This window comes from Aulonocara sp. 'chitande type north' Nkhata Bay, linkage group LG10, assembly GCF_057382095.1.
Source record: "Aulonocara sp. 'chitande type north' Nkhata Bay isolate Kocher_YH1m ecotype deep benthic linkage group LG10, A_spYH_male_GT1.1, whole genome shotgun sequence".
Lineage (NCBI taxonomy): Eukaryota > Metazoa > Chordata > Actinopteri > Cichliformes > Cichlidae > Aulonocara > Aulonocara sp. 'chitande type north' Nkhata Bay.
The window spans coordinates 22,303,236-22,323,791 of record NC_141353.1 but is presented as its reverse complement, the minus strand read 5'-3'; the positions used below and the strand labels follow the sequence as shown (position 1 = coordinate 22,323,791).

Genomic DNA, 20,556 nt, shown 5'->3' with positions numbered 1-20,556 from the left:
CTACATGCACATATATACTGTACATCAGTCATGTGAACAGAAATGCTGTGGAAAAACTAAGAACAGCCTTCCTGCTTCCATAGAAATTTTAAAAGTAAGTAGCAGCCAGGCACTGCTCAGGGGTAACAATCTGTGCTTGCTTTAGCCACAGGCTCTAGCACCTTGAGGTCCACCATGAACTCCTCTGTATGCCAGATGAGAGGCCATCTGTCTGACAGCTAAAGCTTGGGCCAAGCTGGGTCAAGCAATAAGAAAAAGATCCAAGCACACCAACAAATCTACAGCAAAATGACTGGAAAAGAAAAGATTCAGGGCTGGAATGGCCCAGTCAAAGCCCAGACCTCCACCTGATTGAAATGCTGTGCATAAAGAGAGCTGTGCATAAATGAATGCTCCCAAAAATCCCAATGAACTGAAGCACCATTGTAAAGAAGAGCGAGCCAGAATTCCTCCACAGTGACGTGAGAGAATGAAAACAATTACTTCAAATTATTGGTGCTAAAGGTGGTTCCAAGTACTCAGTAACAGGACTGCACACAGTCATGTGAAAAACAAAGTTTTCACATGACTCTGTGTGTGTGTGTGTGTGTGTGTGTGTGTGTGTGTGTGTGTGTGTGTGTGTGTATATAAAAGCAGAAAAATCTATTCCATTTAATATCACTAAAAGTATTTTTATTTAATTTCAGTAGAACTCACAAGTTGTCAGACTGAAAACACACTGTTGTTAATAACTTTAGGACTAAACAGGGAAAAATTAATTTCATCTGAAATTATAATCTCCAACATTTTTTAAAACATCCACTTATCAACCCATTGCAGGTGTAACAATCACATACACAGTTTCCACAAGCAAATTTTTATATTTCAAATATTCAAAGAGGTGCATGTCCACATTTGTGTAAGAATCTCAAACCTCAATACTGCTCGAAGATCAAAAAGACAACACATTTGGAGCTCGGCACAATTAAAACCCATGTATTTTTTTTACGAGGTCTAATTTTGACCGACTTTCTCTTTAGGCATCAAAATAGTTGTAGCTATGTGAGACGTGCCTGGTGAGCACAAACAAGGGTGTGAATTATCTGAGGAGACATCTCCCAGTGAGGTCAGAACATATTTGATGAGCCTGGTTCCCAAATAAGGGAACAACACCATCCGGGAGCTCGAGTAACGTCCCCTCAACATTCAGAATCCGCTCATTGTTACTTCATTTTCACATGTCACATAAGCGTTTTGATAAATTTCACTTAGGAACTTTGATCACAGAATGCCTACGTTTGAAAAATATGTGTGTTTCTATCCATTAATGCAAGCACAACATTATTTATTATATCATTTGCACTCTTTTGGGCTCTTTAGGACCGAATGTACTGAGTTACACCACAGGCAGTCAATGAATGGCCTAATCAGTCGAAAAGATTTTACATCATACAAAAAAATTAAATTAAATTAAAAAATAAAATAAAAAAAATCACCTTACTGCATGTTAGCAAATCAAAATATGTACAAATCTACATTAAGTAAATGAGCTTCTGAATAGGCACTTTAATTCATAACAGTTCAGCCAGCTGTCAGTTTTCTTTGATGAGACATCACAAACACATAGAAGCTTGTTTTGTTTTTTTAAACTCAACCAGATGGAGGCAGAAAATCGAGAAATAAACTAATATTAGCCCTAATAACCACATCAGTATACTTGGCCAGACTGCCACACACACACACACACACACACACACACACACACACACACACACACACACACACACACACACACACACACACACACACACGTAAAATACACACACAGGGAAGCTCTAGTTTCCAAATATAAAGTTACAGCTTCTGCTACAGTACAGAAAGGAGACATTTTTTTAAACATGCATACAGTCCAGGAAGGAATAATCGCCTCCACCTGTGAAGAAATCTGTAGCGCTTTTATTACGCCCTCCACCCCTCGGAAAAAAGTCGCAATAGGAGCCTTTCACCAAAAAGAAATCTTACACAAAAATACAAATAAATAGATAATAAATAAACTAAATGAATCAGCATATAAATAAATCATTTTGTTAAAGAAATCAATGTTAAATAAATAAATCAAACCGTAAACAGACTGATTTAGAGGCAGTGCTAAAATCTAAGATGGTGGAGATGCTCCTGGGCACTGGTGTGGATGCAGTTCGTTCTCTTTAATCAGTACCTGCCTGTTTATTCTGCTCAGGTCTTTGTTTGCTTCCTCCTTTGATAATCTCCTAATCACATGCTTGAACTGCTGATGAACTCTGGGAACAATAACTAGTGTTAAAGTGAGCCAGTCTGTGGATATGTTAGTGGGATTAGTTACCAAACTGTAGTGTAGATGGGCTTTAACGCCCTTCAGTGTTATGCGTGGTGCTTATCTTTAGGTAGAAACACACAAAAGGAGCTGGAAAAATGTGAACTGTGTATACAGCTAGGTTTATAGAGAGCGCTGCCATATCACCAGTGTGGGATAAACACAGGAGCAAATGAAGCCTCCTCATACGGGGTGAAATGTAACCTATAAAATCGAGAAGCTCTTGATTTAAAAGTCCCTCACGTCACATTCAGTGTCACAGTTATCCCGACTTAAATCAAGCTCAAACTATTTTAAAACTGCATGTTAGATGGATTGGTGGTGAGAAAATCAATCTGTGCTTTCTGATTGAAAATCCCAAAGAATTCATTTGTTTTGTTTTTTTAAATATGTCATTATTTTGATCAGTCGTATGTATGGTGTGTATTTTTTTATTTTAAGTTGGAAACAACAAACTGTGTCCTCAGAGCGGCAGCTTTCTTACAGTCTGTGCCTGTGAGGTTCAGAGCGCGGGGGGGAGGGTGGTGGAGGCAGGGTGACGGTAGTCGGGGCCTCCACGGGGTCATCCATGGGCAAGACCAGCCGCGTTCCCCGGATCGCCACTTCGTGTTCTGCCACGGAGAGCTCGTGATCCAGACCTTCATCGAAAGAACCTACACCACCCCCGGCGCGGGCGGTCGAGGAGTGCTTGGGGTTGACGGTGCGGGATCCGGACGCGTCCGTGCTGACGGTGACGTCGGCGTACATGGAGCTCACGCTGGCATCGTTCAGGATGAAGTCAGAGTCGTCGTCATGGAGCTGACCTTCATTCTGGTGAGTGGGAAGAGAAGAGGCGGCCGTGAATGCTTCTACACGAAACTTAATCAAAATTAAGAATTATCCTCGATCAGTATGAGTAAGTTTGCATGTACAGTACTGTGCAAAAGTCGTGAGTCATGCCTTATTTCTTTATGTTTTGTTGGGAAAATGGGAAATAGGTGCAGCGATTTACTGAAACATGTGAAAACATGCATGGAAACAAAGTGCGTGAAGTAAAGTAAGTGAGTAAGTCAATATTTGGTGTGACCACCTTTATTCTTCAACACAGCCTGAACTCTAAGAAGCTTTCCTGTTATTTCTTTATAGTCTTTAGGAACAGTTCTCCAGGCTTCCTGAAGGACAACATGATCCCACACGGCTTCAATAATGTTGAGGTCTGGGCTCTGGGGAGGCCAATCCATGACTGAAAGTGTTTTATTGTGTTTTTTTTACTCCATTGGCAGTGCGTTTGGGATCATTGTCATGCTGACAAATGAAGTTGTTGCCCGTAGATCAAAATCTGACCTGCTTTCATAATTCAATCAATCAATTTTGATAAGATCCCCAACACCACTGGCTGAAATGTAGCCCCAAACCATGACAGAGCCTCCACCGTGCTTTAAAGACGGCCGTAAGCACTCACTGTTGTACCCGTCTCCGGACCTCCTCTATACACATTGTTAAAACAGAAGTTTGCAAACTTGGGTTCCTCACTCCATCAGAGCTGTTGCCACTGATTTTGAGTCCAGTTCTTGTGTAATTGGCATAACTCAGCCTTTTCTCCTTGTCACTCTTCCTTAAGAAGGGCTTCTTGTCAGGCACCCTTCCACTGAGACCATTACTGATGAGCCTTCAATGATCAAATGAAGGTCCAGATGGATGTCTCAGGTCCTGAGTCAGGTCTTTATTGATTTCTTTTCTATGTCCTAAAAATGATTATCAGATACTACGCATCTGCTTTAGATGTTTCTTTTAGAGTTAACGCTTCTTCTTTAATCCTCAAATTTTCAGTATCCTCTGATATTTTTTAAAGGACATGGCACAGAAATACTAGTTTATTCCTGTCACATGGCTTTTTCTATAGATTAAACTAAAAAAAAAAAAAAAAAAAAAGGGAACAAATAGTGTTTTTTGTGACAGACTGCCTAAAGATACAATTTAAAATCTTTTTGTTTGCCAAGTTTTCTTAGTTTAGGTAAGTTTGTTCTGCTTGAATAATTCATAGATAATTTTTAAGTGTACTAAAAAAAAAAAACAAAGAACAACTATAAAAACATTCCTCTGAAAATGGTCAGGAACATGGACTTCATTGGAAAAAAGGGAGTGAAAAAGCAGCCAATGTCAAAAGAAAAACTTTGAGAAGCCTTCAGAAAGTCTGGAGAACTATTTTCTCAAAGAGCACTTCAAAGAAAAAAAAAGTTACAAGAAAGCCTGGCTCCTTAGAAGGAAAATATAAATAAATGAGAGGTGGCTGAAGACTTTTACAGTCCTGTAAATCTGAATAACTCATAATTCTTTTTCATGTCCAAACCTCATAGGCCTGTGGGCTGGTGAGGCATCGAGCCAGTGGTCCGCAGCATGCAGGCAGAGTAGCAGTGAGAGGCGGACCGCTGTGTGTCAGGAGAGGTTTCAGGTAGCTGGTGAACAAGCTCGTGTCAAGGAGTGCACAATATAACCATTTTAAAGCAGTCTGGTTCAGCTGTAACAATAATGACTCAACCAGGTTTTCAACCGCAGCAAGTAAAGGAATATTTCTGTTTCACAACATCACTGTGAAACTTAAAACACATTTTATGGTTTACTATCATTTTTTAGCTGAAATGTTCAAGTAAAAGGTTTAACATTTTACAAACACCTTTGTGAAAAGCACGATATAAAACATAGTAAAATAAATATCATCACTCTATCTCTGAACCTCCTGTGTTGTTACGTGCTAGAAGTTTGTAAAGAGCGCCCTCTGGTGGCCACAGGTGAACGCATCAGGCTGAAAGGATACTTGTGGTCAAAGTTGTACCATATCCTAAAAGGCCAGGCGCTCTCGTGTTTGGTGCTCCTCCGCTGTGACCCATCCAACGCGCCTGAATTCTGTTCAGCAGAAGGATGATAATGACATGGCGTGCATTTTTATTTCATCACAAAATCAGACAAATTAATACGGCGCTCAACACCAACTCACAGCGTTGTCTTGATCAGAGTCCACACCCACCCTAAAAAAACAAAACAAAACAAAAACATGTACTTTGACAAAGTTCAGCGGAGGTGATGCAGCACAAACAGTAAGATACACGGAGGCCGGCTTACGGTATGCTCATGAAAGATAGCATGGGTGTGGTGCCACCACCACAGATCCACACAGTGAAGAAAACGATCAGGAGCGTGGTTGAAAACATCATCTGACGGGCGTAAGTCGCTGTGTCTCGAATGGAAAGTGCAAAGGTCATCGCCCCACGCAGACCTAGAGGAGACGAAAAATAAAACAAGGATGGGTGAAAACGTTTTATTAATTATTGCTCATGTTGTGGATACATAGGCATATGTAAGCAAATAAGAAAGCAAGTCCAAAGAATGCAAGTCATTCTGAGAAGACCGTTCGCGGTCAGGTTTAGGTTAAGTCTGCGGGAAACAAAGCAGGTGCCCTGTAGTGTGAAAACAACTGGAAAAACCAGAGCATCTTTCACATATTAAGTGATGTGTAGCTGATCGTTGGTTGAAGGTGGACATTTCAGGCTCCAGATGTGCAGGTGACCGACGTCAAGTATTAAAAAAAGTTTGGTTTCAGTCTTTGTCACTTTCATTAAGTCTAAAGAGGCTTTGGTGTAAATAACTACAGCCTCTCTGTGAATGTGAGCCGTTTACCCTTTGAACTTTCACCAACAATATGCTAATAAAATACACAACTCCCACTCAGACTAATGAAAATGAAACTTCAACTGAATTCTTCTAGACGATAAAATCAAAACTGAAACATGTACACCCACTGTGGAAACAAATGAAAAATCCTCCTTCTTTTTAGGGGTTGCCACCGCACACTAGTTGCCTCTCCCTATCTCTAGCATCCCCCTCTGTGTCCTCCTTCACCACATTGTCTTGAAGTCTGGAAGCCCCATCTTTAACATAGCTTTGTCCAATATATCCACCATTGCTCCTCTGCACATGTGCAAACCATCACAGCCTTGACACTCAAACTGAAACCACACCTAATGAATATTAACTATAACAGCTCTACAAGTCACTGAACTTTATTAACGTTCCTCTTTGCTGGTCTCTTCCTGTGCGCATTCCCCATTAAAGTGCGGCAGCGTGCCTTTTGTCTGTTTATTATTAACTTAATAAAAGTTAATAATAAATGCATCCTGTTCTTGGCTTAACTACTTCAGTTATTTCCTGGCAAGCTCATGTGCTGTGCGATGGTGTGGGTGTTTTTGCTTCTCCGACTGCTGGTATATGTAGCAATGCTAACGAGCAGTTCCAAAAGTTTTCTCAGCGTACTTAATGAACCGTTGACATATATAACTGAAGGTTTAAGAGGAGAAACATGGTTTGAGTCCAAGCCTGATAAACAGCTTTATGCTAATGTACCTGCAAACATCATAACGTGCTGAAAGTTGTATCCGATCTTGTTCTTGCGGCCCAGGTTGAGGAGGAAGGACAGAGGGTAGATGTTTGCAGCCCTGCCCAGAAACACTGCCACCTACACAGCGCAGGAAGGTCAAGGACACAACACAGGAACTCTAACACTGGAATGGAAAATAATCACACGTAGACGTAAACACCAGCTCAGCGGTGACTAAGCTTTGATATGCTGATTTGCTTGTGTCCGTGATGTTATTTTTGGCCTTGGTTAAACATGAAATAGATGTTCAATTGTAATGGTATAAATATATATCAAATATTTTTCAAGGCACATGAAACAAAAGGTTTTTATCCTATATCCTGATGCACCGCAGAGCCACTGACTCCTTAACCACCAGCAGAGTAAAGGATACGAAGGCTCCGACAATGAAGAGAGGGTTGAAGACGTGCGACTGGAAGGAGAAGAGCGTCAGACCCATGTAGGAGAAGATAAAGTTCTCTGCCAGGAAGTTCAGCAGCTCAAACAACTGAAGGGGATGAGAAAAGCGGATATTGAATTTCATTTATATATGCTACTTCCCCAGTTTTTACACTTCCTTCTATTTGAAACAGTTAAAAATTTCCAAAATATTCTTGCGCACCATATGACCAATGACCAATGACGACTCTGGAAGACCCAGAGTTCGGGAGAGGTCATTTAAAAAATGCTTGTCACATTTTCTAATGAAGCTACATTTGATGCGCCTGTTCTGCAGGGGCTTGCCAATCAAACATGTTAACCACTACACCAACAGAACATGCTTGTCAGTGACAGAATGCAGTGAAAATCAATAACCTGTATTACAGAGTCCCCTCATAAACATTCTTCCAGCTCGCACACTACAATGAAGCGTCAGCTTTTAATTAACTTTGACTGTGCATGAGAGTGTGCATGTAGTTGCGAATCATCTGATGTTTTGGACATGTCTTCCCCTAGGCCTAGTCACGCAGGACTATAGGTTGGTTGGTGACCCACTGGCAACCTTTAGTCACTAGGGAAAATATGTACTCACTGTCCAGTTGGCGAATGATTAATGGAGGTTGTTGGCACCAAAAACCTCCTTGTGCTCGCTCTGGACAGATTCGCGCAGTTCACTGTAGTTTGCATGGAAGATGCAGATTTTCTGCAAATACTTTGCAGCTGCTGCCCGTGCAGTCGTTAAAAGAGACCTTCAAAGTAAAAGCTGTGCCTTACCAGCGCAAACTAAACATTTCAAAGCCGACATAAATATTTTAAGCTGGTTTTCAGACACTTGAAAGCCATTTCCCACATTTGCTTCTTAGACACTTTTTTTGTCATATCTCTATCTCAGTGCTGCTTTTGAGTCAGGTGACCACAAGTTTCTGCGTGTCATATCACCTTTAACTCATCAGAAACACATAACTATGATAAACTCATATCCACAAACATCCTGCATTATCATGAACTGATACTGATGATTGTAGTAACTGGTTATTAACATTTAGTTGATATGAACGTGCAGCTTTGTGATGTCCTAGCTTCAACAGAAGACAGAGCTTTGAGTTTGCAGGACACGGAGCAGTCGGCCACATCAGCTCCATCAGCTCACTGTTTCTGTGAATAAATGATAGCAGCTCGTGGATTTCTCAGAACTTTCTGCAAATTTGGCAAAAAGTATAACCAAGCTTGCGCTAATGCCCAAGAAGCAGAGAAGCTGTAAGTCATCCTTCCTTTCAAGATATTTCACAGATGTAATTCTTTGCAAACCAGATCTTTAAATGCAATAGCGCAGCAACAACTGCTGCTTGAAAATGAATTTAAAACAATGGGATCAAGCACATTATATAAGTTATACTGCATTTCACCTGTTTGGTCCTGTCTTGAGAGTCTGGTGAGAGATTATTGTAGGTGTAGTGGGCCTGAGTGATCCCACAGAACAGCACAGCAACGACACCTGAAAGAACACACAGTCATCCCACATCAGCAATCGGTAGGTCGATAATTGGGGGCGACCGTGGCTCAGGGGGTTGGGAATCGCATCTGTAACCGGAAGGTTGCCGGTTCGATCCCTGGGCTCTCTGTCCTGGTCGTTGTGTCCTTGGGCAAGACACTTTACCCTACCGCCAACTGGTGCTGGCCAGAGGGGCCGATGGCGCGATATAGCAGCCTCGCTTCTGTCAGTCTGCCCCAGGGAAGCTGTGGCTACAACCGTAGCTTGCCTCCACCAGTGTGTGAATGTGAGAGTGAATGAATAGTGGTATTGTAAAGCGCTTTGGGTGCCTTGAAAAGCGCTATATAAATCCAATCCATTATTATTATAAGCTTGGTGAGATTCTGCGGTTCTGCTACTGTCAGTCAAACCCAGAGATGAAAATCCAACGATTACCAAGCACTGTGTGTGTGTGTGTGTGTGTGTATCGTGTATTTGTTGACATGTTTCTTCATCAGTAATTGTATCTTAAGCCCACAAACTGTCCGCAGTAAGTTGCAGTTTTAGAAAACTGGGCATTTATTTTACTTACTGTATATATTTATTTTTACTCACTATCGAGAGAACTGAGCTGAGAGCCACAGTCAGCACAGATGGGTAGGAATCTACTGAGAGACAGACTAAATAGACATTGTTGTTGCTGCTGTTTTGTCATTTGACAGGACAAAAATGAATTCTCCAGTTAGACACTGGATAACTGGCACCATGAGAAGGCAAACAAAGCCTGTGTCCTTATCTAAATCTTCCTGTTTAGGAGAACAAAACTTCTAAATGTTATTATTAGTGTCCACTCCAAACAGATATTTGTAACCTTTTGTTGTTAATGCAAATGCTTGAACAGCAAGTGATAAAATTCCTTCAAATCCATCATATTGCAGCATGCCACACGCTCCCCAGAAAAGACAGTAAAACAGTCAGTTTTACTTAGTAGACCAGCAACTGTGTTTTAAATGAAGCTTCAGACTAACACAAGATCGATATCAGATGTCTTCTTGTGAAGACCAATGACTTCTCAGACCTGACTGATCTTTGCAAAATACTACACAGAGAAATACCTAAGAAACACACAGATAAGCTGACAGACTCTGTGCCTCCACAGAGCACTTAAATGACTCCTTCAGGGTAGTTTCCAGTGAAAGCATGTGTCACCAAGCCTGTGCACATACACACGCACAAACTCACAAGGTGAAACCACTATCTCCCACACTGCTGCAGCTGCTAATCAAATACGGAAGGCAGTGTTGTTACAACTGCATGCAGGAGACTTTGTTGCAGGTCTACCTGTGAACCCGCAGGCCTCCGCCAAGAGAAAGGTGCTCCAGGACATCAGGAAAAAGAGCGCCGTCTCCAACAAGGGGAAGTCCCGCAGCTTAGTAAACTTGGTGACGTGATGGAAAGTTAAGGGACCAAACAAGGAGGCGTGGCAACTTTAATACACTGGAAACAGGGAGAAACTGTATCGTTATTCATTTACCTCTTGCACACACCTGTGAATGTAGATGTAAAATATGTCATGGTAAGAAACAAGTGAAAGGATATGAGGGCGGTCACAACTCCTGTAACAACACCGAGAGCAAAAGAGCCGCTGAAGACGCCCAGAAAGACGCCGAAGGACTTCAACATGGCCATGGCCTCAAAGCTGTGGCTGTTGTCGCCTGCAGGCTGGTACGCCACAATGGAGCTGCAGGGAAGACAGAGAGCATGCACGCAAAACCATTTAGAAGAAAAAAGGAAGTGGGGCTTTACTACAAAAAAGGCCTCACTAAGGAAAGGGAAGCTGGTCAAACACATGCTCACAAAATAGCGTCAGGAATGAAATCACAAATGCAGCAACCCAACTCCAAGAATGGCTTCTCTTACCAGTCTCATCATTAATTCAGATGAACTTTGTTATGATTTGGACATATCTGCAAAGACGTCAAATATGTGGAGTTGGGTTTTACAGTCATAAATGAAAAAATAAAAGGTCTTGCATGCTTCATTTGAACTCTATCAGGTTAATATTCTGCAATAACCTTTAATGAGCCTAAATGACTAAAAACTTCATAAGAATAAAGGGTTTCCTGGTGATTCTAGAAATGGTGGGTGATCTAAAAATCAAAAATCAAAGTAGGAATGGATATGAAAGGGCTGCAGCGTCTCAGGAATGAAAGGGAGGGTGATGAAGGATGATCCTGAAGCCTACCTTCTAATGTCTGAGGTTCTAAAATATTAACAAAAGCAAAAACCACGCAGTCCCCCTGACCAACCCACCCACCGAGGAGTCACTGTCTGGTTTTCTCCCAGCCATTCCTCGGACACCTCAGGTAACAGTGAGCTCTCGTTTCTTGCGGAGCGCACAGCTCCAGCACCATGCCTTCCCAGCTTTTCGAAGCGGAGGAGAACACTACATACATACGTACGTACGGGCAAGGCGATGAATGACACAGATGGGTGGAGACAGGTAAGCAGTGAAATGACAGGGACTGATGTTAGTATGATTAATGCGTGTACAATACAAAAAAGCCATTTCTGCCACAGTTAGCTCAATGCAAGCACAGGTTTTATGGGACTAATTAGAAAAGAACTAGAAATTATAATTACAACTGTATCTGTTCTTTCTGTCTGTAATGAATATGAAAAAACTGGCACTATTGGGAGCCCAACTGAAGGAATCAAACACAAAATTAACAGTTTTTCTTCTGCATAAAAATTTATTTAACTCAGATTTAACTCAGGTTCCAACAGTTTGAGCTGAATTGTTCACCAAAATGTAATTACTTTAGCAAAAAGCCCCAGCTGATTGAGCCTAAACTGCTACAGCTTCAGAAAGAAACATTGCACCAATTATATCAACTAATATCTCTTAAAAAGCACTTATTGTTTTGTGGCGGGCATTAAAAATTGTTCGTTAATGTGGCACCGATGCTTCAGTGCGTCAGTAATACGTACGAGGAGAGGACGATGGCGACGGCATCGTTGAGGACGCTCTCCCCAAACAGTAAAGCGTAGAGGTCCACGTCTACCTTTAGCTCATTGAAGATGGCGAGGACTGTCACTGAGACAGAAAATAAAGAGTATAAAACATCTAATTAATAACAGGAAAGCTGTTGAAAATGGAATCAGATGCTTATCTTCTCTGTTAATTTTGGATGTGGGTACCTACCAGGATCTGTTGCTGAAACGATGGCCCCAAAGAAGAGGCAATCAGTAAAGTAAAAATCTCCACCAAGCTGCCCCACGACTTTCATGAAGGACACAAAGCCATACATGATCAGTCTAGGAGAGAAAAAAACAAACAAACACTCAAACCACTACTATTCAGCAATAATCTGATCACATGTAGGAATGCAAGGTCTGCAGTGTGGTATGTACCGGGCCGATCTGCACCTTAAGGTGGGTGGATACTCTCTCTCACCCTCACCATCTTCAGAGGTCTGCAACCTGGATGTGATCCTGGACTCCACCCTCTCATTCACATCATATATTAAATCCATCTCTGAATTTGCCATCTACCACCTGAAGAACATCTCCAGACTGTGGCCAGTACTCTCAGACTTTGCAGCTAAAACCCTCATTCATGCTTTCATCACCTCCCGCCTGGACTACTGTATCTTCAGAAATCAGCTCCTAGAGTTCTTACTTGTACAAAGTCCCAGTAACACATCACCCACACCAGCTCCTGGGAAAGTCTCATATTTCCTAAAAGATCTATCTCCTTGCCTACATGCTCTTGCTTCCCAGTATTTATCTGACCTTTTCCTCCGCTACACAAACCTTGGAACCAGCTATATAAATCTAAGTTACTATTGTCAATATTATCGTTGCATGACATTATTTTCTGGCCTATTCTGAGCTAACTTCTGAGATGTTTACTTGACTTACCCAATAACAAAGCAGGATATAACTGTTCCGATGAAAGCATAGGCGAGGATAGAACCGATGTTCCTGAAAAAGTGTCTCTGAGAAAGACAGAGAGCAGGTGTTTATTTTAAGAAAGAGGCTACGAACAAATGAATAATCTTAAAAAGAAAACATTAAAGACAAATATAAACCCTTACAGCTATATATTTAATAACAGATACTTACATAAATCTTTATATAAAACCTTTTGACACTCTTACCCTTTTCAGACTGTAACCTGCATGGAAAATAATGGGAGGCAGCAAAATGTTGAAAAACACCTCTGGGTCAAAGGTCACCTGAGGAAAGCAGTAAGATTAGTTAGGCACTTAATTGCCATCCATCCATTTTCATTACATTATGAGACATACATATCTCGCTTAACAGACTGTTTAGTGTGAGACATGCACACTAAACGGCCAATACTTCAACCCTCCACCATCTGTTCCCTTGCCTTTCTCAGCATCTCATCGTCCTGCACTTGGTGACCTTTGCCCTGTCCGACTTCCCCCTTCAGAGTGTACTCATAGAACCGTCCGCTGACATTGACCAAGAGAGTGGCAGGACTGCCGTTAACGGCACAGCTGAGAATCACGTCGCTCATGCTTTGGGGGGCGTGGATGCCAAACCGCAGGATCACACCCACCAACAGTCCTTTGGGAAAGTGGAAAAAGAGAAAAGAGCAAGTGAAATCAGAACAGGCAGCACAGGATTTGAAGTTAACTATTATTTGAGGAGGAAATTAGGCTGAGATTGCATTTAAAACTGTTGAATCAACCAATACTGATAGGAGAATTATTCTTACAGAAGTGAACTTTATTATTTTGAAAGGATAATTTAATAGCTATAAATAGGAATTATAGGGCCCATCTCTAGTCATTTGTTTGCCATTTATTGTTGCAATACACTACCCATTATCGTGTATTCTGTTGCAACTGTTTTTTATTAGGGATATCACTCTGATTAGAAGTATGCTGCCCAAGATACGTGAGATTTACCTGTCAGATTATTCAGCTAGCATTAAAGCTACGTTTAATGGACTGATATGAGGGCTAGCTCGGTGTCCTTACCATAGATCATGGCAAGCCCTGTTTCGTGCAGGAACCTGAATCGGCGGTGTTTGAAAAGCCATATGGTTAGTATGGTGAGCGTCAAGAGCATTATGAATATCAGTAGGTAGGCACTGTCCTGTCGGTGGCTTTCCTCTGCTATCCTCTCAGTTGCGCCGTTGTCCATCGCACCGCCGTCGCCTTGGCTCCCGACGAGCAGGACTGTGAGCAGAAAAGGCAGCAGCAGCGGCGCTTTCGACGGCTTACCGCCAAGAAAGCGACTCCGTGTGAATCCCATTTTGTCTCTGTGTCCAAACAGTTACATTTGTTGTTAAATTAGTGCTGTTTTTTTTGCCGGGAAACAGCTGATTAGATTAGAAATTAGCTGGACCAGGGTAAATGACAGGTCCTTCCTTGCCGTTACCAAAACACTGGGACTTCCGGCTCTTCAAAATAAAAGCTCGTCACATTGCTTAATAAGCAGTGTGAAGGGCAAAGTTACACATAAACGCGTGAAGGTTGCACAATCAATCCACTCATAAAATACACTAAAAATGGACATGAAAAAAATGGAAACTGATAGCGTCGTTTAAAAAAGTAAGAAACTTGTAAATTATAGTGAATTTATATTAAAGCAGTATAAAGTCACAATAATTTATACCTACTTAAAGGAGGAGGGGTGAATATTAACACAAACGTGTGTGGCCTGTTAATATTTTAGCAAATTCTTTCAAGTTCCGCACTTAAAAAAGTAACCGTTGCTCTCTTTTTATTACTTTTTTCAAAGGCTATTTTTTCAAGAGGCTGAGATGATTAAATTATTTAAATTATTTAAAAGAAGTAAGTTAAAGGCTTACTCATTCTCTCTCACAGCACTTCCACACTCACACATGGCGCCACGTTAGCAGCAAAGCCTAACAGGTGCTGCAAAGCAGATTAGCACTGCTTAAATAGCCCGTAGATCCAAGTCAGAGTTTTCAGATTAATTCTCTTACTATTGAATGCTGACACCCTCGCTCTGAATATGAGTAAATATAGCCCTGCTGTATTTATATCACTTCACCATGTCACCACAGAGTCGGTCAGAAATGTGTTTTTCATGTAGTTTGAGACACGTACTAGATAACTTTGTTCTGTAACTTTTTTTTGCCTTTGTTTGGACATTTTTCAGACAACACCTGTAAGACACAAGTCTTGTCGCTACTTGGTCTTTATTTCTGTTAAAAGTCTAAGATAGATAATAGATGGCTATTACAAACAATAGCCAAAACTTGATTCATATTTCATTATTGTATTATAGGTTACTATTTTATTTATTCATTTATTTTTTGTAAGTGTAGGTTACATACAACAGGCCTACAATATATTTTAGTTTATGAATATTGTTAACTGACTGAATATTGTTGTTCTTGTTTGTCTGAGGTCAACTTTAATTATGTTACAAGGAAGTGATAAATCATCGCAGTGTTTGGTCTAACTACAGGAACTGATGAGAAACAACACCGCAAAAGTCGGCTCAGTTACGTCAGACAAACAGCAACAGTCGGAGTTGTAACGTTGCAAAAGTACTCTTAACATCCTGTTTTAGTGCGCCATGATGCCGACGAGACTGCTTCTACTTCTCTGTCTGATCGGACCTGTGTTTGCCATAGAAGCCCCTGGTAAGATCAATTACACAAGATCGAAGTTATTACAAATTATAGTCTACTGATGACATTTTTTTTAGGTTGAGTACAAGTGTCTGAATAGTCAGTGAGTCTGTTTTTGGCAGATCTACATATATTATCTCCTGCGCGGCTAGCATTCAATATGTATTTGATCAGCTTCCTTAAAACAGCGAATCAGTTATGAAGAAAGGACCTGAGTTGTTGTACCTTGATATAAAAATAATTGCTATCTAAATTAATTAAAATCAGTTTAAGGTCATGGGTGTTTGACTCTACTGTTATGTAGAATTTATATGTCTAACCATTATCAGTTTCTGAAAATCATTTTCTCAAATTGGTCATATTTTTAACAGATGTGGATTGCTTGATTATCAATTTGAAAAATGTTTCCTGTACCTGGAATAAGAAGGGGACACCAAAGGTCAACTACACCTTCTATAGTAGGTGGGTAACCGCTGATAACAGCAGTGGGACATCTCAGTGACGTCTTCTGAATTCATCAGATTAGAATCAGGCTGGTTGTGCTTCAGTGGAAGATGTAATGAAAATTCTTCTATTTTTCTGATAAACTTAACAGTTAAACATATTTAATTGCTAGGCCCTAACAAATAAAACGACAACAACACATTTTTGAATAAATGATGAACATATATGAACATATTTGGTCATGATGAATACTAAAGTAGATATGGCTCAGTACTTTGCGTGATTGTTTTTTATTATTATTTCTACACAGTTTCTTCAATAAGAAAGAAAAAAGCTGCCCACAGTATTTGACAGAGAACAACATGAACATTGGATGCATCCAGCCATGTGAGTCTCACGACAGATTCATGACTTTTAACACCAGGCTGGTACATGGCAAGGATAGATTTAAGGAGACACATGGACTTAAAAACCGAGGTATGTATTTACCCTGGCCTGGAACATAACTGTATTTAAAATAACAAATAAAATAATGATGGAAAAATTAGTGTACTTATTGGGATTTTTTTTATTTACACTTTTGCTTAAATCTAAAAAAAATTTCCAAGAAAATTGTGGGTATTCTGACATGAAAGAGGCCTTAAAGTATAATGTATACTGGCATGTTTGTTCATGTTATTACACGTCTGTATCTTTTCAGTCAAGTTAAATCCACCAACCAACCTGACTGTTCTCAATGGATCAGACTTTAACTTGTGGTTTTACTGGAACCACACTTCTCCTGCTCGTCTACATTGTGTGGAGAGTGAGGTCCGCTTCAGGACAAACAACAATAACTGGGTGGTAGGAAAAGAGTTTCTCTCATCCTTTTTAATTTATTGCTTTGTTTGCCCCTTCTTGTTCTCTCTTCTTGTGTTTTCTAAAATCCATCTGATTTTCTAGTTCTCTAAAGTTAGCCCCGAGATACAGAAGTACTGCATCAACTCGCCCTCGGGAAGTTCCCGATATGAGCTGCAAGTGCGGAACAGAATAGATGAAGACTGTGGATCGTCTGACTTCTGGAGTGATTGGAGTGAACCTGTGTTCTGGGGATCCAACAGCAGCATAGGTTAAAAATTCTACATGTTATGAAGAAAAGATGTCGTTTTTTCCCCAAAAATGTAATTGAATGACTGCTTAAACACGGCAGATGTTTTTTTCTTATGTATAGCTGACTTATTTTCTGTAGTTTTCAGAAATAAAAAATTATGTTCGTATAGAACTTTAGATTTATTTCAGTTACTGTTTGACCCCAACATGCTTGGTTAAAATTCAGAATTATGCTTCCTAACAATGCGTGCCCCAATATTTAGAGCTAAAAGATTTATACAAATAATATTCTTCTTTTTTCTTCCTCACAGACTCTGACTCAGTGCCTCTGTGGATGACATTGCTCTATGTGGTGGGTGCCATCACCCTCATCCTGCTGGTGGTGATGTTACTGCAACGTGAAAGGTGGGTTCTTCCATAAATCAGATGATTGATCTGTGATCAGATCACAGATCCAACTGATGTGCCACGAAGTCAGTTTAGGTGTGCCATGCGATTTTGTGATCGTAGATTAGAATTGGAACCAGCATATGACAGCAACCCAAATGCCCACTGTGTTCATGACCTTAAAAAGTGTTTGCGCAAGATTTTTTTTATCCTCAAATTCTGGGGAATTTACTTAGGATACTGAGTAATCACCAAAACTAGGGTTAGGGTCGCCATGCCATGGCTACTTGTAAGCCTCTACCTTCAGTTAGGTCCCAAAAGGGTTCAACACAAACAGTGCTGGTGGGCCTCTGGTGAGTGGACCACTGGACCACTGGCACACGTCTTAGAGAGGAATGTGGTTTCTCACCTGTAAGACATGCAGACAGGCTTTTCTGCCCGAGGCTTAAAAACCCCAGATGATGCTGGCTGACATAAGCTTAGTCACAGCAACACTTCCCCCTTATCCATCCCAGACATCACCTATTATTTGTGTCTTGGTTGTTTTAACTTCCTGTTTTTTTCCTGTTTTACCTCAGCTAAAGTATCCAGTCTGCTTATTGTTTCCAGGTTGTTACTGTAGTCAGGGTTTCCAAACACTGGTGTTTCGAGCTTTCCCAAATGCATTCTTTTCCCTCTTCTTGCATTTTGCCCCAGCTTGCTCTTTGTTGATTGATCTTTTAAGTTCTTGTCATCTGTTTTCTTTGCTCTTTGCCTGAGTTTTTTGTTCTGTGTGCTACCAAGCCATGTACGAACTGTGAATGCAAATTTGACTTTTACTGGATGTCCTGCATCATGCATTCGGATTCCTGATCCGGAAAGCTCAGCCCCACTCAGTTACAGTGCTGAGGTGTTAGCGTGAACAAAGTGAATGCAAATATTCTTGTTATGAAAAACCGAGAGTAACAGTGTCCCTACCTCCCATACAGGCTCAAAATCATCCTGATCCCTGCAGTTCCCAAACCATCCCCGATTCTTCATGACATTGAGGTTAGTAACATCCAGAGGTCAGTCTTATCCTTCCAATTCCCAGTCACACAAGATTTCTTACTAGATTTCTAAAGCTAGAAAACTAATTAAGATACTAAAAGAATAAAATGAAGAGTAATAAATATGCATGTTAGTGGCTGTATGAGACCGTATTGGGTATCACAGTGCTTTGATGTTAATGATAACGCCACGATTCATGATAGTCCATTCAGTATTAGTAGAAAAGAGCACCAAAGCATTAGTTCACATCTTCTGGGAACCTTAAATGTCTGTAGAAGTCCTGGCAGACAGTTTAATAGTCATGAAATTGTCCAGATCAAGAGGTGAACCAGTAGACTGAGAACAGCACCACTTAATGGCTAAAAATATAAATACTGTTGTGTTCAAATGATTTTTCAGCGTAGAGCTCTGGGGAAGGAGTTACCCATTAAACAATTGTAACTCAAAAATCCAGTTTGTTGCATTTATTTGTCAAATTAATGTAAAGATTTTTTCCCCACTTCTTTAAGGACTGGTTTCAGCTCTCCAAAGGTCTGAAAGAAAATTTTAAAGCAAGCTACAATGAGCAGGTCTGCCCTGTGCGTGAGTACAACTACGTCTCCCAGTCTGACAGCATGAACTCTGACGACTCCACCTCCTCTGTCAGCACCAACCAAACCCACTGCTCTGTGTCCATCGATGTGAACGATGCAGAAGATCTGTACGTCCCCTTGTCCTCTTCCAGCTCCCAAGTTCCATCTGAGGAGGTGCTGCAGGTTTCTGACTAAGCAGGTCGTGAACCAGGGTTAGGTTTGCCTGAGCCAAACTATCGGGACTTTGTTACACTGATACATCTCCTGCTTGGTGACAGTGATTATTAGAAGGGTTTACAACAATTCCCAGTGTGAAGAAACCCAATATTTGCTGGAGGTATTTAATCAGTTACACCCGAGCTTAGCCTTTTAAATAAAACCTCAGACTACAGATTTTAGTTTAATAAACTTGACCTTAACATCTCTTTGAAATCTTTAACCTCACAGATACATAGTACTCCATCTTAATAAAAGGCTTTTCCTTTTTGTTAAGACAGGTGGTATAAAGTGCTGACACTCTTGAAAACATACTTTAGATGATATGCATTCTTGAGTATTAATCAGGGTGCAGTGATCAGCTCTCTGCTTCCATGATGTAAGTTTTTGAATTTCCTCAGCATATCAAAAATCAAACTGATGTTTGCACTACTCCCCCAGAAGAACACAAATTGTGAAAAATGCTTCCGTTTGGTGTATATCAGTGATTTTAACTGCAGCACATTCTACTGTTAATCATTCCCATTATTTTTATTTTTTTACATAAGGTCTTGGAAAACCTTTTAGCTCATTCGCAAGCACTTATTTAAGTTGTATATTATTGCATTGTATTTATTGACTTTTAATGTGTTAGGTTGGAAAATAAATCCCATGATTTTGGCTAGTTTTGTTTTTGTTTTTTTGTTTTTTAAATAAAACATCACACATGTCTACACACACTTTATAATAAGGCATTACCTGTATTCTGTGAAGCTGTGTACTTGAAGCTTGCATTGCATGATACACTTTGACATTGTGTGTAGCATCCCTGGCTGAATGATGGTCTCTTATACTGATGCTTCACAGAGGTTTTATTGGAAATGTTTTTATTGAAACATTCAGTGAAGACACCGTAAGAGCTAGGAGCAAAACAAAACCAGCAATATTAATACCATAAGATCAAAGGAAACAAATTTCTCCTGCTCACATACAGCATATACATCAAATTTACATCACTCAATTCATTATATCACCTCACTAACTTACAACTACACATAAAGGTCAAGGTCAAGGTTAACAACATAAACTCTATTAAACGACATTTTGATTGCATGTAACTTATTCCGTTAAAGGAAACATTAACAAACCTTGTGCCACTGTCAGCCAGGTACTAATTGGCAAAGTAAACGTACATATTTTTCACTTTAAGGCACACTATTTTACCATATCCTAAAAGAAACGTTACTAACAGCCCTTTAACGGTTTTGTGCCAGTTTCCTGTTTCAAAATAAAAGCATGGGTTTCAAAATAAAACCGAGGTGCCTTTCAAACAAACGTAAAAATATTTACCAAATTTAAAGGTCATTTACACTGTGCGATTACTGATCGTTGCAGAGTTAATATTTGGAGACAAAGTCAGAGAGGGGAGGCTGTTTTGAACATGTACATTTTGTCTGTCCCCAAAGAAGAATCACAAGTGTCTAAAATCCCTTTGCAAACTAATTTAGTCATTTTTGTATTTATCTGGCAGCCATTTACTTAACAAAAGTTCAGAAATAACAGAAA

The 20,556-nt window shown here is 40.3% G+C and overlaps 2 protein-coding genes across 3 annotated transcripts; one reads left to right on the top strand and one right to left on the bottom strand.

Annotated features, from left to right (window-relative positions):
- Positions 1–645: 645 nt before the first annotated feature.
- LOC147320898 (sodium/hydrogen exchanger 6-like) lies at positions 646–14,073 on the bottom strand. 2 transcript variants are annotated; one of them, XM_086309144.1, is made up of 17 exons: positions 13,647–14,073; positions 13,031–13,230; positions 12,798–12,875; positions 12,559–12,635; positions 11,840–11,952; positions 11,626–11,731; positions 10,952–11,080; positions 10,234–10,375; positions 9,976–10,081; positions 8,570–8,658; positions 7,117–7,230; positions 6,710–6,821; positions 5,432–5,585; positions 5,307–5,337; positions 5,127–5,215; positions 4,662–4,767; positions 646–3,142 (listed from the first exon to the last, which is right to left on the bottom strand). In XM_086309144.1, exons 1-17 carry the CDS (start codon positions 13,921–13,923, stop codon positions 2,813–2,815), a joined length of 2,253 nt encoding a protein of 750 aa, XP_086165270.1. In that variant the 5' UTR covers positions 13,924–14,073; the 3' UTR covers positions 646–2,812. The 2 variants fall into 2 exon arrangements, with proteins under 2 accessions (XP_086165270.1, XP_086165271.1); XM_086309145.1 differs by lacking the exon at positions 10,952–11,080.
- A 1,037-nt stretch (positions 14,074–15,110) lies between these two features.
- LOC147320897 (cytokine receptor common subunit gamma-like) lies at positions 15,111–19,860 on the top strand. Its single transcript, XM_086307523.1, has 8 exons — positions 15,111–15,286; positions 15,646–15,736; positions 16,029–16,195; positions 16,419–16,561; positions 16,661–16,826; positions 17,119–17,212; positions 18,163–18,223; positions 18,733–19,860. The coding sequence occupies exons 1-8, from the start codon at positions 15,220–15,222 to the stop codon at positions 18,988–18,990; spliced, it is 1,047 nt and encodes a 348-aa protein (XP_086163649.1). The 5' UTR covers positions 15,111–15,219; the 3' UTR covers positions 18,991–19,860.
- Positions 19,861–20,556: the final 696 nt, after the last annotated feature.

What these genes read in the sequence shown, in the direction of transcription:
- LOC147320898 (XM_086309144.1), bottom strand. Translation starts at nt 13,923, where the DNA reads ATGGGATTCACACGGAGTCGCTTTCTTGGCGGTAAGCCGTCGAAAGCG. An exon ending in AGGGCTTGCCATGATCTATG is followed by an intron (nt 13,231 to 13,646) that starts GTAAGGACACCG and finishes ACTTTCCCAAAG; the next exon opens with GACTGTTGGTGGGTGTGATC. An exon ending in TCTTCATTGTCGGAGCCTTC is followed by an intron (nt 6,822 to 7,116) that starts GTATCCTTTACT and finishes TGCGCTGTGTAG; the next exon opens with GTGGCAGTGTTTCTGGGCAG.
- LOC147320897 (XM_086307523.1), top strand. Translation starts at nt 15,220, where the DNA reads ATGATGCCGACGAGACTGCTTCTACTTCTCTGTCTGATCGGACCTGTG. An exon ending in AACTACACCTTCTATAGTAG is followed by an intron (nt 15,737 to 16,028) that starts GTGGGTAACCGC and finishes ATTTCTACACAG; the next exon opens with TTTCTTCAATAAGAAAGAAA. An exon ending in ATGTTACTGCAACGTGAAAG is followed by an intron (nt 17,213 to 18,162) that starts GTGGGTTCTTCC and finishes CCTCCCATACAG; the next exon opens with GCTCAAAATCATCCTGATCC.